The sequence below is a fragment of the Melospiza melodia genome, chromosome 1 (genome assembly GCF_035770615.1).
Source record: "Melospiza melodia melodia isolate bMelMel2 chromosome 1, bMelMel2.pri, whole genome shotgun sequence".
Lineage (NCBI taxonomy): Eukaryota > Metazoa > Chordata > Aves > Passeriformes > Passerellidae > Melospiza > Melospiza melodia.
The window spans coordinates 34,383,823-34,402,778 of record NC_086194.1 but is presented as its reverse complement, the minus strand read 5'-3'; the positions used below and the strand labels follow the sequence as shown (position 1 = coordinate 34,402,778).

Below are 18,956 nucleotides of genomic sequence, written 5' to 3'. Positions count from 1 at the left end.
ATGTCAAGCTGGAAGATTAATTCATTAATTTCAAGTTCAGCTCACAGACGTGCAGTAAGCATAAGAAGTTCTTGCAGCAAACCAAAATAAAGAGTTCATTACAGGGATACGTGCGGAGCATTTGATTTGTGAAGGGTAACCCTTGTAAAATAAGAAAAAGGCATATAAACATTAATGCTAATAAATTAGTTTACTCCACTACAAAGTAATTACTTGATAATCTTGAATTTACAGCTTGAATTCAAACGCAATAGTTAACTATAATGTAGGGGAAATACATAATGAGAATATTTTCTCTCTGCATAACATGATTAGATTTGTTATTTAGTCGGTTGCGATAAGGCAAGCAATAAATAAACAAATCGATGTTGACATTTAAATACCGAGGATCTCCAGAATTTAGTAGAGAACTTTCTCCGGATATATAAATACTTCCACAGCACTGCAGAGGAAGGGGGGGGGGGGGAAATCCAAATATTATTTCCCTAACATTTTCGTTTCCCTTCCACTAGCCTCCCAAGTCCACGGGGGCACGGATCTTGAACTACGTCTGATTTCCTAAGAGTACCGACTTCACAATAGCCGTTTGCCACCCTGTTTTTCTATTTTGATAAAATCCAGCCGGAACTCAAATATTTCTTTTCTGAAATCGAACATCAGAAGAGCAAAAAAATACTTTTTCCGAGAGCTTAGGGATGTCCGTGCCTCAAAAGGTGCTGTATTCTTTGGCGTATTTCTGTGTTTTCTTTGGCTCTGCTCATTCGGAGGGGTGTGCATTTTTATTGGCAGAAAAAGTACTTTTTCGTCTCTGCCCTGTACAATCCGCTTTCTATATCATCCCTTTCATGCAACAATAGTAAAAGTTTAACCAGGTTTTTAAAATAGGTCTCCCTGGGTGTCAGCCTTCAGCGACGACACAAAGCTAAAAGGAAAGTATCTCGGTACGGCGAGTTTGTTCCTACGGGTTAACAGTATGTCAAATAATTTTAACTAGGCTTCTGGCAATTAAACTCGGAGTATTTGTCAAGCTGGGGTAGCCCAATATCCACTGGTTTTTCAAGCATTTAGTTGCAGAGTTGAGGCGGAGAGATCAGCAAACAGCCTTTAGCTCCGTGGTCTGCACTTTAAAGGGCTTGCTGGCTTTCTGGCGTTGCGACTGAGGCAAGGGATGGTTTGGAGAGGGTGAGGAGGGGAAACCTGCGTCCCGGGGACCCGACACTGTTAACTACCTCCAGTAAAGCTTGGCTGAAGCCGCGCGGGGTATTTGAGGTTAATATGTAAGTAAGGGAAGGAAGACACTAAGCGCTTCGGAAGTGAACATGAATGCAAGCATGTAATCTATTCACCATGAAAATCAGTAAAGACTTGACCCTGGCACATTCTTCCTCGTAAGGTTTCCAGAAAAACCCTGAAGAGTGAGGGCTTTTTTTCTTTTTTTTTTAGGGGGGGAGGAGGGAAAGCTTAAACCGATAAAAAAAAAAAAAAAAAAAAAAAAAAAAAAAAAAAAAAAAAGGAGAAAAAATAAAAAGGGGGGAAAAAAGGAGACGTTTTCTTCAGGAGCGTTTTCCTCCTCCTCGTAAGCGGCTTTCCACAAGAAAGCGTGCGTGCATCTCTACTACGGTGCCCTCCTTCTCGGAGCCTGCCGGCGAGCCGCCGAACGCCCCAGCAAGCCCACAAACAAACAGAAAGGTCTCACCTAACCCCGGGGGGAATTGATAAGCCTCTCTGCTGCAGAGCCAGAGGGTGCCAGGGCCCGGGCGGCTAAGCCGGGGCAGTGGCAGGGCGGCAGCGTGTCCCCCCGGGCTCCCCCCCGGCCCAGCGGCGCTCGGCTCGCCCCTGGGCGCTGGCGACGCGCTGTTGCTTTCCCCCGCGACGGCCACAAAGGCAGCGGGGCCCGGGCCCGCCGCTCGTCAATGTCAACGTCGGGCCACGTGACCGCACCTCCCTGCGCCGCCGGGAGAGCTCTCCACGTCAGCCTACGTCTCCCCATCCCTTACTTCACGGATCCGCTTCAAAGGGGCAGCTGCGCTAGAGAATCATGTTAAGCTCAGCTAATGCGGAGAAGCCGAGGTAGCCCTAATGATGGATTTTGATGAGCGTGTTCCTTGTTCCTCTAACATGTATTTGCCAAGTTGTACTTACTACGTCTCGGGTCCTGATTTTTCCAGCCTCCCTTCTTTTTTGCCCCAAACCCCGTCTTCTCGCCCTATGACATACTCCTACTCCTCCAACCTACCCCAGGTCCAACCTGTGAGAGAAGTTACCTTCAGGGAATATGCCATTGATCCCTCCAGTAAATGGCACCCCAGGAACAATCTGCCCCACTGCTACTCCGCAGAGGAGATCATGCACAGAGACTGCCTGCCTGCCACCAACACTGCTAGCATGGGCGAGATGTTCGGCAAAAACACAGCTAACGTCTACCACCCCAGCACCAACGTCTCCTCCAATTTCTATAGCACGGTGGGCAGGAACGGGGTCCTGCCCCAGGCTTTCGACCAATTTTTCGAGACGGCTTATGGCACGGCGGAAAACCTGGCCTCGGCGGACTACCCGGTAGACAAGAGTGGCGAGAAGGCGCCCGCGGCCGCCGGGGCGGCGGCGGCGGCAACTTCAAGTTCGGAGGGCGGCTGCGGCAGGGCGGCGGCGGCGGCGGCGGAGAAGGAGAGGAGGAGGCGGCCGGAGAGCAGCAGCAGCCCCGAGTCATCTTCCGGCAACAATGAGGAGAAATCCGGCAGTTCCAGTACGTATAAAGGCAGCGCCGGAGCGCTTTTAGCAAAGGCAGCTTGAAATCTAGCGCACCGCCGCTGTTAAATTTTTATATGCTGTTTTATAAGCATATAAGGTTTATGAAGGGCCTTTAGATTTCCCCCAACAAAACTTTGTTATAAAAGGCGAGATCACGTGTTTAGTGCTGAAATTGGCCGTGAAATACCCACCGGGCAATGGATGCCTAATTTTTTTTCCCCTTTTTCTTCTCCTTTTTTTTTTTTTTTTCTTTTTTCCTGCTTTTTTTTAAAAAATAATAATAAAAAACCAGTTCCGTGGTCAGCTCTTGAAAATATAATAACGTTCGTTCTGTGCCTGTAAATTCGGCAAAAAAGGAGATCCTGACTCCTTTGATATCAATGTAATCCAGTGATTTTATAAAAGCCATGTGTTGCACCAGAAGTCTAGTTAGGAGCTGAATTCAAAGCCCTCGCCGTTTTAACGATTGCGCTAGAATAGCGTTTAACAGATAAAGTAGCAGCCTGAACTGTAGCAATATATTAAAAGAAGCAAATTAACCTAAAGCTGGCCTTTTTGTCTAAAGGAAGCCATTTTACTAAGGCACTGTGGCAATTACGTGTTGCCTTCTGTCCAACAGTTTGTTACTTACAATTGTTATTCAATCTGTCAAAGTCTGATTTTTTTATGTGAGCTTTTTAAAAGGCAAAGCTAGTATACGGCCGGGGGGAAAAAATACCTCGACAATGAACTGTACCAGAAAAGGAAGTTTTTAAAGGGATAGCAGCTACGTTTAATGTAAAGAGCTCCTGAACCTTGAAACCTTTTATATTCTGCTTAATGAACTTTAAAACCGTAATGGCTAATCGAGAGGAGAATACCTCGATGCGGTGGAGAACGTGCTTGAAAATAGCCGGCTAGGGGGAGAGGGAGCAGCCTCAGCCTTGGGCTCGGGGGTTTTTCCCCTGCTCGGGACGCAGGACGGGATCAGGCCGGGCAGGAGGGCGAGGTGCGGGCGGGCAGGGGCTCGGGGCGGGCTGGGCGCGGGCCCCCCCGCCCGCTGCCGGCAGCCAGGTGATGGCCGCTCCCCGGGCAGCTCCCGTGCGGGGTGGCGCCGGGCCGAGCAGCCCACAAAGGCTTTCCTCCGGCTCGTGAAACCCGCGAGAGCCCCCCGCCACCGCTCCTTCCTCCAGCTGCCCTCCCCGCGGAGGAAGCGCGGCCGGATCGCGGCTCTCGGCGGGGGTTTCGCCCTGCGCGCTCCCGGGGCCGCGGCGCCGCAGGGGCCGGGCTGGGCCGGCGGCTCCGGGCCCGGCCGCACGCACCCGCCGCGGCGGAGGGCTGGCGCCAAGCCCCAGAGCCACCGGCTCCCACCCCGGAGCGGGCAAAACGCGTCTTTTCCACGTTAACGTGCTTTCCCTGGGAGCACCCCCGTCCCTCCTCAGCCCCCGCCGCCGGCCACCGCCGGGTCTCAAACGTTTCTGCCTTTTTTCGCTCCACAGGTGGACAACGTACGCGTAAAAAGAGATGCCCATACACCAAATACCAGATTAGAGAGTTAGAAAGGGAGTTCTTCTTCAGTGTCTACATAAACAAAGAGAAACGCCTCCAGCTCTCCCGAATGCTCAATCTGACCGACCGTCAAGTCAAAATATGGTTTCAGAACAGAAGAATGAAAGAAAAAAAAATTAACAGGGACCGATTACAATATTACTCAGCTAATCCACTACTTTAAAACTCATAGCGTTTTTCAAGACGAGATTAAATTCAGATTTCGCCCTTGACAAGGTCAAGCCACGGGGTTACGTGGAGGAAGGAGGTGTGTATCTGACGGGACTAGAAGAATCTAAGGTTTTACACGCACGTAAACCTTCTCTGGAACTGCGATGATGATTTTTTATATATGTATTTACATATCAACTGGAATCGATTTGATTTTGACACACATGGGATCCATTTCTAAACGTGCACGTCACCTCTGAGTGCAAAATCCATACCTCTTACCTTTCCAGGCACTGCGGCTCACCCTGCCACGGCTTTCGGCAGGCACGGGCGGGGACGGTCCTTCTCCATCCCCGGACTCGCCCATCCCCGGCCCTTCCTCGCCCCTGTGCTGCTGTGCAACATCTGTCTGGAGATCGCCAGGTCGAGCTCACCCAACCAGGACCACTGCAGAATATAAACTCTGAGAAATAATCTTTTGTTCTTCCTTAGGAAAATGTCTGGGTCAGAGGCAGTGTTCCATTGCTCATGGGTTTGAAATAAGATTTGAAGGACGGAGACACACACACACACACACACACACACACACACACACACACACACACACACATATACACACACATATACACACACACACATACAAACAGAACTAAAGAAAGGGGGGGATGTCATGTCCACACCTTCCTGGGGCCAACCGCGAGTAGTTGTAATATGGATGTAGTGATGGTTATAGTAGTGTTTCCTTTGGGGGTGTGGGATGGGATGGGGGCGAGGGGAAAAAAGACCGAAATGAAAAAAATTACTTATTTACTTTTAAAAATCAGGTATAAATTCGCCATATGTCGTAAAGAAACAATCACTAAAAATAAAATTAGAAAAATTTAATTAGCTCTTGTTTTATTTATGACAACAGACTATGCGTTGCCATCTTTTTGGAGACAAATCATATACAAATACTAAAAATAAATCGGCAAAAGAGTGTGAATTTCAGCGTTTTAAAAGAAACAGCTCCTTAAAGGAAACTAACCTTCTGGCTTCTGGCTCACAAACTTTCTTCAGGAAATACCTGTGGAGAACGACAGTTTAGCAAATACCACACAACACTTAATTGAAACTTGGAGTTGTGCAATGCACTAACATTGGATGATTAAAATAACTCTATTGCATGTTCGTTTAAAGGTGACTAGTGAGGAGTTTAAACAGAAGCCAAACAATGTAAATATGGTAATTTTGTTGTTGTCTACTTTAAATGTCATGAGCTCTACTTTGTCGCCCAGTCGACGTATGCAAAGAATGGAGAGTTGTTTGAACTTATTTTAAATATCTATAAATATATATATTTCCCTGCAGGAACCAAAGTGTGAAAAAATGCAATTAAAAAAAAAAAAAAAAACAAAAAAAAAGAGGAAAAAGAAAGGAAAATATTTAAAATTCTATATCAGTTTACAAAGGATACCGTGTTCTATCGTTGAGGTAATTTGCTGTTGAGAATATCTGAATGTATATTTCATACAGGAATGGTGTTTTACAAGACTTGTAAATAATTAAAAAAAAGAACCCATGACCTATTTTGTTCGAATGCCCTTTTTTTTTTCCCCCTGGTTGGTTTTTTTTTTCAGTGGTGGTTTTTTTGGGGTTTTTTTATTGTTCCTTTGGGGCTAAAGGGTGTGGGATTTCTTTACATGTGCAACAAAGTGGTGATAAGAATGTTTTTGACTAATAAATTTTACCAAATGGATGTAATTTCTTTGTCACAATTCACAAAATGCAATATCTTTTTATGACGTCACTGTTTTCAATCTGTATCATCTATATGTATATACAGTTTTCTTTTAATAAGCGCAAGTATTTGGTTGCATGTATACAGTGGAACAGCGCACAAGGAAAATAAAATTAAAAAAAAAAAAAAAAAAAGGAAACTTTATATTTTTACTCTGGTGTTACGTTACTGCATGTTCTTTTCTCCAATGTAACTCTGGGACCCGAAATTCCTCGTGACCTTCTTCGGCCATTTGGGGTGAATTACTCTTCTTTTGTGAACTTCATCGTTAAATCTTCAACTCTGGAGTTAACAAGTGAACCTGGGCTTGTTTGAGCATACTTCCAGCGGGTCACAGGAAAAGGAAAATTAAGTGTGTACATAGCTCGCTACGTGTTAGGCCTTCTCCTTCTCCTGCCAGCGCCGGCGGGGCAAGGTCCTGTGCTCCAGGGCTGGATGTGCCATTGCCGCTTGCTCCCCGCCGCGTGTGTCCAGGAGAAATGCCTGCCGGTAGCATTTGGGACGCGTTTTATAAGCTGGCACCAAAGGGAAGTTTCAAGCCAGCTGATGGATGTGGCCAGAATTTGAGAGCCCTAAGAAAATTGTTGTCTTTGGGGAAAAGAATCCGCATGGCAGCGTGGTGGAAATGGACTGTTTGAAATTGTCCTTGATCTCCAAGGCAGGGAGGGGGTGGACTGAGGCGGGCAGCGGGGGGAGGAGGGCTGGAGGGAGAAAGTTGGAGAGGGCAGGGGGGAGAAAACCCCAAACACCAAACAATAGCTGAGATAGGAATGTGTTTTGAGGAGAGTATTTGAATCTTTGATGTTGACCCTCATCCTAATCAGGAGAAGAAAGTGGATTCTGTTTTTGCATTGTTTACTGGCTTTGAACTTCTGTATTGCTTGGACATCACCCATAACCTTGAGGTGAAGGACTTACTGACTTCGGGCCTTTGTTGACCACCGCCACCCAGCCAGACAACGTTTACCCAAAGGGAATGTTGAAAAGTGAGGGGGAAAAGAGGGGACTTTGTTTGTTTGTTTGTCTAGTATGCAAGGGGAAATGCCAGTTAAAAGGAGACAGACAGATGGATGGACAGACGGTGAGAGAGGGATAGAGGGACGGATGGAGAGCTGAATGGCAATGAAAGTTAAGCCTGCGAGCTTCCTTTCCTGGTTAAAAATTAACTGGTATTCAGAGCCAATCCTAGAGACAGTAAAAACATGGAGTTTCTGTGGTCGGGGTTGGATTTCCTAGCCCAATAAAATCGCATCCTCTGTGTTGCTGTGACATTGCGGCCATAAAAACTGTCCGTGACTCGTCCGCTCGCCTGTACCAAAGGCATCGCTCTAAAGGCAGCCGAGGCGCGCCCGGAGGTTTTTACACCGGGAGGTGAGCCACCATCGCTCCCCGCCGCCGTCCGTCTGTCCGTGCCCCCGCCCGCCCGCCGTCCTGCCGCGGGGCCCCGGCGTGAGGGCGGGCGGGCAGACGGACGGACGGACGGACGGACGTCGGCCGCGGTTTAGGGGCTGCTTTGCCACAAGATGGCGATCTTCAGATCAATGTCAAAGCCGCCCGGGGCAAGGGGAGCAGCCCTGCAAAGGGAGAGGGAAAAAAAAAAAAAAAAAAAAAAAAAAGAAAGAAAATCTTGGCCTTTGTTCACTTTGCATCCCTGGAGCCACACGGGTAATTATTGCACTTACCGGGCTCCGCTGCACAAAAAGCCGCTCGGGATGCCGGGGGAGGGGGGAGACGCTGGGGCTTCTCGGTGGAGTTAAAGCCTCTGGGCTTTGGGTTAGGAAATGCGCGAAGGTAAGTGTTTTACACATCTATCCGGCATGGAGAGCGGCGAGGAGTGCGCGGTGACCGGAATGGTACCCTGCCATGCGGGGTGGCCCTTGCCCTCACGGCTGAGCACCGCGGAACAGAACCGCAGGGAGGGGAAAGGATGCAAAAAGTTGGTGATTAGGATGTGAAATAATATAGAAGGGACTTTCTAAGCTGCAGTTGACCTTTAATTTTCTCTTAGTTTTGGCCAGCCACGTGGAAAATCCACGTTATCTGGAAATATTTTTTCAGAGTAACTTGTAGCTTTCTTCCACTTATTAAAAAGAAAAAGAAAAAGAAAAAAAAAAGAAGAAGAAAAAAAAAAAGAGTGTAGCATTGGAAATATTATGAAACTTGACATTTATGTGTGGAACAGTAGGTGTCTTCAATCAAATAGATCTATGGCAACACAGTCTGCAAATGACAGACAATTCTGACGATCTTATTAGTCTTGAACTATAGTTTAGTTAGGGTCGTTTGGTAACTTTAAAGGGTAGTCTGCTTCCTTGCAGCTGGACACAGATTGTGGTAAACAACTTTTGACATACTTATGCTAAAAACTGTTTATGTGATTGCATATTAAGTCAATGTTCGTGCAAGACCAGATTTAGACTTCGATTCTTTTCTTTCTTTCTTTCTTTCTTTCTTTCTTTCTTTCTTTCTTTCTTTCTTTCTTTCTTTCTTTCTTTCTTTCTTTCTTTCTTTCTTTCTTTCTTTCTTTCTTTCTTTCTTTCTTTCTTTCTTTCTTTCTTTCTTTCTTTCTTTCTTTCTTTCTTTCTTTCTTTCTTTCTTTCTTTCTTTCTTTCTTTCTTTCTTTCTTTCTTTCTTTCTTTCTTTCTTTCTTTCTTTCTTTCTTTCTTTCTTTCTTTCTTTCTTTCTTTCTTTCTTTCTTTCTTTCCTAATCAGCACATGTGCTGTAAACAAACAATAGTCACTCATTCTCATGTGCTCGGGGCTGCTCTGGATTGTAGCTTTGAAACTCTATCCTCTCTACGAGTACCCCTAACTCCAGGTTACTTTTCATGCCCATAAAATTTTCACATGTTTTTCTTATGTCTCCATTTGAGAAGGGTGGGCGGGAAGGTGGTATTGTATGGAGAAGATACTGGTTTGTCTACATGCTTTAATACACATGTTTCTTAGGGCAGAGTTTAAAATATCTGTCCGAAAAAAAATTAAAATATGATTTTATCCTTTATCTTCTATGTATATAATGCCTGTTGCCTGCAGTATTTTTTAAACTGTGCTTCCAGGGGACTGTTGCAAGTGTAGTTAAGAGCACATGCTCAGTCGACAGAGAGCACTTTCAGATGATTATTGGAACCTATCGATTTCATCAAAGATGCTCCATTAAAAGCTCGGGGATGTTGATCCCTTTTGACTTCCCTCAGCAATGCCAGGACGCAAGAAGCCACGTGAGAAGCAGGGAGATTTGAGGGTCCCTTTGCAACATTTCATTTTACACCAGTCAAGTTAAACTCCACATATTTGATCAAATATTTATTTTTCCCCTTGTTGTTTCCCTGTCCCATTCAATACTTGGCTGAATAAATCAAAGGGACCCCAGCAGCAGTTAAAGCGCCCTCTGGTTACGAATTGTTTACTGACGGCCGCGGTCATAGGATAATATTTTAAAAAAACAAGCTTGTTTCTTACAATAACTGTTTATTATTTCACATTATTTGGGTTTGCGTGTTTTGGAGGGAAGAGGGGAAGCCAGCTCAGTGTCTACACTGTGTTTAATTAATCGTGTACTCAACTTCAGCTCACATACCACATCCAAACCCCTGGGAGGCTTTTTCATAAGCTCATTGGGTTTGTGTTTTGTTGTCTATATTTTTTTTTAATTTTTTTTGTTTGTTTGGGTCACAATCTTTTCATTAAATGTGCTGAAATCGAAACTTCTGGCCGACGTGTGTGTCTGACAGCCAAGCTATACCGCAACCAAAAAAAAAAAAAAATTTATATGGATTCAGATCTTCTTTAAAGGGAAGACAGCCACAAAAAAAAGGAGAAAGGCTACAGTTTCAAATGCTTAATAGAGCTGTGCGGTGCATCTCTGGCAATAGAAGGGGTGCACTTAAAAGACAGACTTGGGCATGGAATATTTTCCCCACACATATATAACCCGATACCGTTGTTGCTTCTGCATGGTGTTTGGGGCTCTCTGGACAATAGAAAGCCCCGTTGTTCTCGTCAGTGCCGGAAAACGGCGAGGAAATAAAGCCCAAATGAATTGGTTTGGGTGTATTTTGTCCTGCCGCACACCAGCATTTGAAACTCGTCAGAATTACTTGCAAAATATGTTCCTAATCCAAATAAGTAAAACGATACATGTATAATATAAAACATAGTTAGGCGAGCAAGCCTCCGGATGGCTGGAATAAAATTAAATCGCAGCCTAATTTTTAACGAGATAATCCGCCAAAACAAGCCAACCTCCCCAGCAGCACCACCAGCGTGAAAGAATTTCTAGTAAAGATAAAATTAGTGGGGCCGTCATTTGTCACCTAACTTGGCACAGACGCTGTTCCTAAACCTCCTGTCTGAAATCCGCCTTCTTTGGAGCAAATCCAGAAAAAAAAAAAAAAAAAAAAAAAAAAAAAAAAAAAAAAAAAAAAAAAAAAAAAAAAGGAAAAAAAAAGAAAAAAGAGGAATCTGGCACACACACACGTTCCAGGGAGCTGACAGTTCCAATATTAAATAACTATAGTCTGATCGCATTAATTTTTGGAGCTGTATAAAATGCAGTCCACGGCTGCACTCTCAGATAGGCGGCGCATGCACTCCCGCACAGACTGCAAGGCCGTTTACGTTTTCACAAATTGCAGCTTGCCCATGTCTACAAATAAAAGCATATTTTAATTAGCTCGCAAAATGCGTCTCTGGATTAACAGCGCTGATCTTTTGGGTTATACGGGCCAATAATAAAAAGATAAATCACGGTTTAACACGATACGTTTTGAGATTTCCAGTCAGAGTTTACTTAGGCTGAGCTGTCGGTTTTTATTTATTCCCTTTTTGTTTTTAATTTTAGTTCAACCAATAAAACGGCTTAACGACGCTATTAATGCATCTATTATATTTTTCTTAGATCAATAAAATTTTATTTTGATAGTATTGTCTATGTACGCCATGAATTTAGATTCTCCACGAAAACACCTTCTCGCTGGCTTTGATATTTATCAGAATTTTATTTGCTCGGTTTTATAGACCCTCGGATAGCTTTACTTACAGAAGTAGAATTAAAAAGAAAGTAATTCTCGTCCCCTGGCGTCCACAATATTCTTTAAAATTTCTTTTAAATAGGGGTTAAGTTCCAAGGGACACATTGTTAAGCGCTGGTAACGCAGTAGCTGCACTCAGCGCATGCCAAATTAGCTCAGTTTAGTCAGAATTGACCATTATCTTTTATAGTTACGAATCAAGTGAACATTATTAGTTTTACTTCGCTGGGTTTGATGATGCTGGTTACTATTTGCCTTGGCCTTGTTAGCGATTAAAGAAAGCGGAGATAATGCAGCGCCGAGCTGAGTTCATGATCTAGACGGGGCCGGTGCCTTGACCATCAAACCGGCTCCGTTTACTGCGGTCACCGCAGGAGCCCACGGCAGCTCCCGCGGGACCTGACACGGGGCTGGGGTAACCCACTGCTGCAAAACCCAAACGGGGAGGCCAAAGAACACCTTCCAAAATTCTCACCGGCCTCTGTGCTTTTTGTCTGACTCCCCTGCACTAGATCGCAGAGGGAGGAGAAGCCAACTCGCGTCTCATCGATGCACTCGCAGTCATTTCGGCTGACGAAGATTGCAGCGTACTTTTTATAGTACTTTCCTTCACTTTAATCCAATTTTTAAAAGGGAGCTGCTTATTTTAAAAACAGCTTTGGAATGATTTCAAGCGTTTCTCCTCGGTTCCGTATGGCTTTTAGATTTGCAATCCGTTTCTATTTAATTTGGCAAATGCAAAATAAACATACCGCAAGAGCAGACTTCCCCAGAGTAATTTTTATACCTGACTTGTGTAGAGAAATGTATTTGGAAGGCGGCGCTGGGGCTCACGTTTCTTTTTATTTAGATCTGTATTTATGAAGCTAAGCCTATTGATAATAGCCTTCCTGTATATCAGCCAATAAACCAGTTCCTTCTGTGGTATTAATTTTGTTAGTAATGATATGGCCCTCATAGGAATCTGATAAGGGTTCGTCCATCGCACATTAACACATCCGAAGTTAGTCGGGTTGGGAAATCACAAACAAAGTCACAGGAGGAAATGCGGGAAGGGAAAAAAAATCGAAGGGCTTCTACAGGCTGGGAGATCTGCCCCCGTCACCGCATCCCACGGGCCGGTCAGAAGGAAACCGCGATGTGATGCTCGCCCCACCACGCTGGAAAAATCAGGCGCCTTTCCACAGAGATTTGATGGGTGTTCCAAAGTTGTAGCATCCCCTGCCTGCCCTGGCGCTTCCCGGGGGCGCGGAGGGACGCTGGGGAGGGCCCCGCGGGAAGGGACACTGCCCTCCTGCCGCAGGGAATGTCACGCTGTGGAAAAAAGCTTTTCCCCGTGGCAGGCAAATATTGCGGGACAAGACCACGTGGGGCTTGACAGATCCGTGGGGCGAGGGGAAGAAGGGCTCCCTGGGGGTTTCGAAGGCCGAGGGTAGGGCCCGGGGAATTCGGGGCGCCGCGCCTGCTCCGGCACACCCCTCCCCGCAGGCAGCGGCCCCAGCACCGCCGCCGGTGCCCTCCCGGCCACGGCAGCCGGTGCCCGGCACGGACTCTGGTCCCGGCCGGTGGTGACGCCCGGTCGGCGGCCGCTCTCACCCGCCCGACCTGCTGGAAGCAGAAAGCGGCCGATGGCCGCTCATCCCGGCGGCGTGCGGGAGAGAGGAGCGAGTGATGCTCCTCAGGGATGGGCAGCGGGAACCGGGCAGCCTCAGGCTCCCCTTGAACTAAAGTGCCCTCGTTCCGCGGCCCAGGCAGTGAGGCGACTTCAAAATGGCATAAGCGAGAGATGATGGAAGTGAAAGCAAGTCATCATTAAGCATTTCATTACGAAATCTATCTGTCTCTCTGCCTGCGTCCCTGCCTGTCTGCTCTCTGTCTGCTACCTCCGCCACAATTACATATCGACTGGACCGGGCTGTCTAGTATCTCGGTATTTATCTAGCTACTCTTATTTCTATTATTTAGTGCATTGCTTAACGGAGACGATGCTTTTGAAGAGGCGAAAGTGAAAAGACCCAAATGGAGCGGGAGGGAGGGGAGATATAAAAATGATCGTCCAAATATAAACACATCAATAAACACGGTGCGCAGCATCCTGCGAGGATCCATTTGAACTGCTCGCGTCTGGATTCTTTCTGTGACATATGTCTGGCTTTATATTTTAAATGGTAATCAGACCTCACTAAGAATCCAGCGTTAACTAAAGCATTAGAAGCTGCAACCGCACAATCAATCCTCCCAGAGTGGCATTGCTCCCTAAGAGATTCCTCAGCGCAGCGGCGAGCATTTTATCTCCAGGAAAATTAAGCCCAGCCTGGCGTCGTGGCGGTGATGTTAGGCTGCAAGCAGCCCCCTTCCTCGCTAGTTTAACGCGGGAGGCACCAGGCCCCTTTACGGTTTCCAATGATCCGTGATAAACAATAACACGTCTTTTATTTCTTAAAAAAACGAGACAATCAAATAAAATGAGCAGAGGCTGAGCATAAAACACCGGGCGAGCCGTGGCTTTATTAATTTCGTGTGACACATAGCTGCGGAGGGAGGTGAGCAGGCATTGCTGCTGGAAAGCCCGACCGCGGGGAGAGAGGAGCGATAGTAAAAGCTTCATCTGGACACGGCTTCAGCCTAGGTATAATAAACATCAGGACCGCCGGGCTATTTTATAGCGGCGTGTGTGATAAGAAGGGAGCAAACTTGGAGCCAGTACCAGCACAGCCTTCTCTTTCCCCTTCCCCTTCCCCTTCCCCTTCCCCTTCCCCTTCCCCTTCCCCTTCCCCTTCCCCTTCCCCTTCCCCTTCCCCTTCCCCTTCCCGGGAGCGCGGCTCCCTCCTGGGCGCAGGCGCTCGCCCATATGGTGGAAGTGCGCGCGCCCGTGTGTATGGAAATCCATATTACACATTAATATACATCTATCTTCCAAATTCAGAGGTCGACCTGAGAGCAGCTCTGTGCATACGAAACCAGACGGGGAGGGGTTGCTGGGGAGGCCCGGGCTTCCATTGGCTGCGGGCGCCTGCCGTGGTGCGGGGGTATCTCTCATCATATTCAGCATGTTTTGCACAAGAAATGTCAGCCAGAAAGGGCTATCTGCTCCCTTCGCCAAATTATTCCACAACAATGTCATGCTCCGAGAGCCCGGCTGCAAACTCCTTTTTGGTAGACTCCCTGATCAGCTCGGGCAGAGGGGAAGCGGCGGGAGCAGGAGGCGGAGGCGGAGGAGGAGGCGGCTACTATCCCAACAGTGGGATCTACCTGCCACAGGCGTCCGATCTGTCCTACGGGCTGCAAAGCTGCGGACTTTTCCCCGTTCTGGGCAAACGCAATGAAGGTACTTCTCAAAGCATGGTCCCCAACTCGCACTCCTACGTGTCAGGGATGGAAGTGTGGCTAGATCCTCCCCGGTCCTGTCGCATGGAAGAGCCGGAGAGCCAGCAGGCCACCTCGTGCTCCTTCGCTACGAGCATTAAGGAGGAGAGCTCCTACTGCCTCTATGACTCAGAGAAATGCCCCAAGGGCTCGGCCGCCACCGAGCTCGCTCCCTTCCCGCGGCTGAGCGCCGAGGTCAGCCCAGCCAGCGGCGGCGGCGGGGTCCCCGTGCCGGGCTACTTCCGCCTCTCCCAGGCTTATGGCACTTCCAAGAGCTACGGCGCGGGGCCAGCCGGGGCTGCCCCCTTCCCTCCGCAGCCCCCCGGCCGCTTCCAGACGCCTCCATCTTTGCCTCCCGTCCCGGAGCCGGGGAGGAAGGAGGATGAGGAGCGCTCCCCAAGCCCCTTGGCGTGCGTCTCCCAGAGGGAGGACGAGACTCAGGCTTCATCTTCCACCGCAGAGGAGCTCTCTCCAGCTCCGTCAGAGAGCAGCAAAGCTTCTCCAGAGAAAGAGCCTGTAGGTAAGCGAATGATGGTGATGATGGTGGTAGTGATGATTAAAGAGAGAAAAATAAAAGAAAGAAAGTAAGAAAAAAAATAGTCGTTGAGGATCATAGTGGCATTGAAATGCGAAAGGAGGATCCCAGCTGCCCCGCGGGGCTGCCAAGAAGCGCTGCTCAGACTGACCTTCTGAACTTTGTAATATTCGGGCATGGGGTTGCCGTAAAAATTAATGTCCATCCTATAGTTTAAAACCCTTAGAGCCTCCGCTATGGGCAACTTTAGCCTGCATGCTGCTAAAATATATAGAAAAACAAGATCAATCTCTCCCCCGTGATGTGAAGGTGCCTACCAGATAACAGAGATGTTTGTAAAGCATCCAAAATAAGCAATAGGCAGTGCCAATAAATAAACCTATTAACGCGGTAAGTTATATTTTACGATCCAGAATGCTTTTCGGAATAACAACCGCGCTGAAATGTGCCATCTATGAGCTGCTATCAAATTAGACTGATGAATGCACGGCGAATATCCTTCAGCATCTACACTAGATAACACAGCTGTTATTTATACTTTTCTTTATTTATTTCCCTTTCGTGTCCCCATGGCAAAAAATAGCTCCCCTTCCCCGGACGGCAGATTTAGCAGGAGCTTCTCTCCGTCCGCCTTTCGGACGCCCTTTTATTCCTTTTAGGCGGCTCGTTGGAAAGTAGCATTTAAAGAAAAGGGAAAAAAAAAAAAAAAAGAAAAGAAGGGTCAGCGAAAAACTGTTAGAGAGCCAACCCCAAACCACTAACCACTCTTGAGCCATCAAGGGATTGGTGTTACCTCTTTCCCAGTCAGTTCCACTGATAGAAATCACCTCAAAACCTTTTTATTGTTGTTATGACCGCATTTTTTCTCTCCCGAAATGGTTGGAAATGAGAAGGCCATGGCGAGGCTCTCCGGAAAGGCAGGGGCTGAAGGCAGGGAGGCTCCGGCTCCCCAGCTCACCTTGTTTTCCACCTCCGTAGCACGCTTACAAAATCCGGATCCGGAGGCTTTGTTTTTTTGGAAGCAGGTGCCTGGGGAGAAGGAAATGAGACTGCAGGCCCTTCAGCAACTGCCCCCAGTACCAAAGGGCTCGGAATGGCCGACAGGGAGAGGGTAGGAGCTCATTTTGGAGGGTCGGAGATAAACTACAAATCCGGGGCACGCTGCCCCGCCAGAGGCTGTCCGGAGGTTTGTGAGCAGTGGCAGTTCTTACCCGGACAAACCCAAAACCTTTGGGAAACCGTTCTGAAGCTCTCGGTTCCCTCAAGGACACCCCACATTCCAGTTCTCCGCAGCTGGCGGAGCGAGCCCATCGCACACACAGACACAGGCGCACGCACAGATGCTCCTTCCTTCTCCCCCACAGCTCTCTGCCTCCTACCCGATGGTAACGTCCATTTTTTACTTTCTCAAAACTAGGCAATTCAAAAGGAGAAAATGCAGCAAACTGGCTCACGGCAAAAAGTGGCAGAAAGAAACGATGCCCCTATACCAAGCATCAAACTCTCGAGCTGGAAAAGGAGTTTCTATTCAATATGTACCTGACTCGTGAGCGTCGCCTAGAGATCAGCCGCACAGTCCACCTCACAGACAGACAAGTTAAAATCTGGTTTCAGAACCGCAGAATGAAACTGAAGAAAATGAACAGAGAGAATAGGATTCGGGAGCTCACAGCCAACTTTAATTTCTCTTGATGAACCTATAAACACATCTTTATGGTTTAAAGAGCCAGTATCATTTTCCTAGGCTGTATTCATCCGCACCTGTATGGATTAACGATTTTAGGCGCTCTCAATATGTCCTTAACCTCTTAAGAGCTACTTTGGGGGGTGGGCGGATTAAAGTCACGCTAAAGCACAAAATACCGTGTGTGAACCTCCCCTCTTCCTTCAGCCTTTCCCGGGGCCAATTGGTTTCCTCTAAGCTTTGAAACACAAAAATACCATTTCAGGAGCTGCAAATATGTTTCTCCCTATCCGTCTCTCTGAAAAGTAAACAATCCTAGTTAAAGGTGCATTCATTTAAAATATAAGTGCTGTAACTTGGACTGTACGTAGCTGCACAATGAAGAATTTAAGTGTTGCCATATTTCTATATATTGGGAGCTTTCCCCTTCTCTGTTTGCCTTTTCTCCCCCTCCCCCTTTTTTCCTTCGAAAAGCGGGACTTAAAATAATGAAATGCAGGCATCCTTTAAAAGGGTTTCACGGGAACGGGTGTTAGGAATTATTTTTCTTTTTTTCTTTTTTTTTTTTTTTTTTTTTACACTTTACCTTAAAAGCCAATATTACAGCTTTAAATTTGGCCAGGAAAATGAAATATCTTCTCTTTAAAGGTATAAAAGATTTCGTTTTACTCATGGACTAAATTATTACACTTACCTCTGAATTTCTCTCGCTGGTTGTAGATATTTACTTAATGTAGTTTTGCTTAAATATGTGAATTTGGTGATTTTCTTTTGTGTCTATATATAACGTTACCATTGGTAACGCATGACAAGCACACAGAAATTCCCCCTTGAAAAGAAAATAGTCACTTTTTTCCTCACTAATTTCACTGAAAGTATATATCCTGAACATCAGATGGACTTTCTGAGCCAGAGTCTGAGATTGCGAGGGAGAATATGTTCGTCTTCCTTTATACTGTGAAGTTACATTCATTAAAGGGTCAAACATATAGGTCAAAAAATTTAAAAAAAATTAAAAAAAAAGAGAAAGAAGGGGAAAAGCTATAAATACAGATATGGATAAATGTCTATTATTATTAAAATGCCGATACTGTTTTAAGCAAATGCATTCTATCGTTATTATAAATGTTAGTTCTAGCTATATCTAGTTCTTACCTTAAATCGGAATAAATTAATATTGTAATGCTGCTGTGCGTGAAAAAGACGATGTTTATGTTCTCATAGAAGAATAAAAAAACCGTGGAATGAATCCTTTTAATTTTACCTCTTTTTGTGACTGTTTATCCTCAGGTTCTACTTTATGTCTTCGAGAACTTTTACAACAGGAATAGTTGCCTAAACCCCCTGCAATTACTTTAGGAATCTATTTAAATATTACCTAGACGGTCGTAATTTGTCTGGGCCATATAGCGATGGTGCTCTAAGGTTTGTCGGCTTTTGTTCAGTTTTATGACTTGCTAGTATATCTGGATTGTTGCTGTCTTGAACGAGTGGTTTCAGTTGACTGAGGAACTGCATAGACTGAGGAAGCAAATTACTATTTCTTGAGGGTAGGGAAACGATATATTTCTTCTCTTTTTTTTTTTTTTTTTTTTTTTCCCTTTTTGTTAATCGAACACCTACAAGTGTGCGGAGATTTTTAACTCCAGAGGACGTTGACAAAATTCTAGCTTTATCTCAGGGCTGAGAAGAAATCGTAAAGGTGAGATCATGGAAGGGGGGGGGGGGACGCCAGCCTCGCCTCCCTGCCAGCGGGCCCCTCCAGACAAGGCTATTCCCTACCTGGCTGCATGTGGAAGAGCTTATTTCACACAGGCTGCCTTTTTTTTTTTTTTTTTTTTTTTTTTCCTTGTCTTTTTTTTTTTTTTTTTTTTTTTTTTCCTGCATCCTTTCTTCCTCGCTGCATGTTTAGCTAACAGGGTCTTGCACAAAGGGAACGCAAAAGGAAGGCTGGAAGAAAAGAGACAGCTAATGCTTCCTTGCAAGGGTATATGTATGCCGGGAGGAGGGGGGGGACAGACTTTGAACCCGGGCTGGCTTCTTGGGAGCCGTTAGCTTTTCGTGATGTAACATCGTCGTGCACGGCCCTTTTTCCCCCGATTACATCTGCAT

At 46.3% G+C, this 18,956-nt stretch overlaps 2 protein-coding genes across 3 annotated transcripts; both read left to right on the top strand.

The window, feature by feature from the left end:
• Positions 1 to 1,957: 1,957 nt before the first annotated feature.
• HOXA11 (homeobox A11) lies at positions 1,958 to 6,308 on the top strand. 2 transcript variants are annotated; one of them, XM_063153542.1, is made up of 3 exons: positions 1,993 to 2,070; positions 2,169 to 2,743; positions 4,227 to 6,308. In XM_063153542.1, the coding sequence occupies exons 1-3, from the start codon at positions 2,039 to 2,041 to the stop codon at positions 4,457 to 4,459; spliced, it is 840 nt and encodes a 279-aa protein (XP_063009612.1). In that variant the 5' UTR covers positions 1,993 to 2,038; the 3' UTR covers positions 4,460 to 6,308. The 2 variants fall into 2 exon arrangements, with proteins under 2 accessions (XP_063009606.1, XP_063009612.1); XM_063153536.1 differs by having other exon boundaries at positions 1,958 to 2,743.
• Positions 6,309 to 14,269: 7,961 nt separating this feature from the next.
• Positions 14,270 to 18,093, top strand: HOXA10 (homeobox A10). The gene is made up of 2 exons (XM_063153516.1): positions 14,270 to 15,145; positions 16,578 to 18,093. The coding sequence occupies exons 1-2, from the start codon at positions 14,326 to 14,328 to the stop codon at positions 16,850 to 16,852; spliced, it is 1,095 nt and encodes a 364-aa protein (XP_063009586.1). The 5' UTR covers positions 14,270 to 14,325; the 3' UTR covers positions 16,853 to 18,093.
• Positions 18,094 to 18,956: the final 863 nt, after the last annotated feature.

Bases quoted from the DNA above. Each gene is read 5' to 3' on its own strand.
- HOXA11 (XM_063153536.1), top strand. From the start codon at position 2,080: ATGATGGATTTTGATGAGCGTGTTCCTTGTTCCTCTAACATGTATTTG. The intron at 2,744-4,226 runs GTACGTATAAAG...TTCGCTCCACAG, and splicing joins GGAGAAATCCGGCAGTTCCA to GTGGACAACGTACGCGTAAA.
- HOXA10 (XM_063153516.1), top strand. From the start codon at position 14,326: ATGTCAGCCAGAAAGGGCTATCTGCTCCCTTCGCCAAATTATTCCACA. The intron at 15,146-16,577 runs GTAAGCGAATGA...TCTCAAAACTAG, and splicing joins TCCAGAGAAAGAGCCTGTAG to GCAATTCAAAAGGAGAAAAT.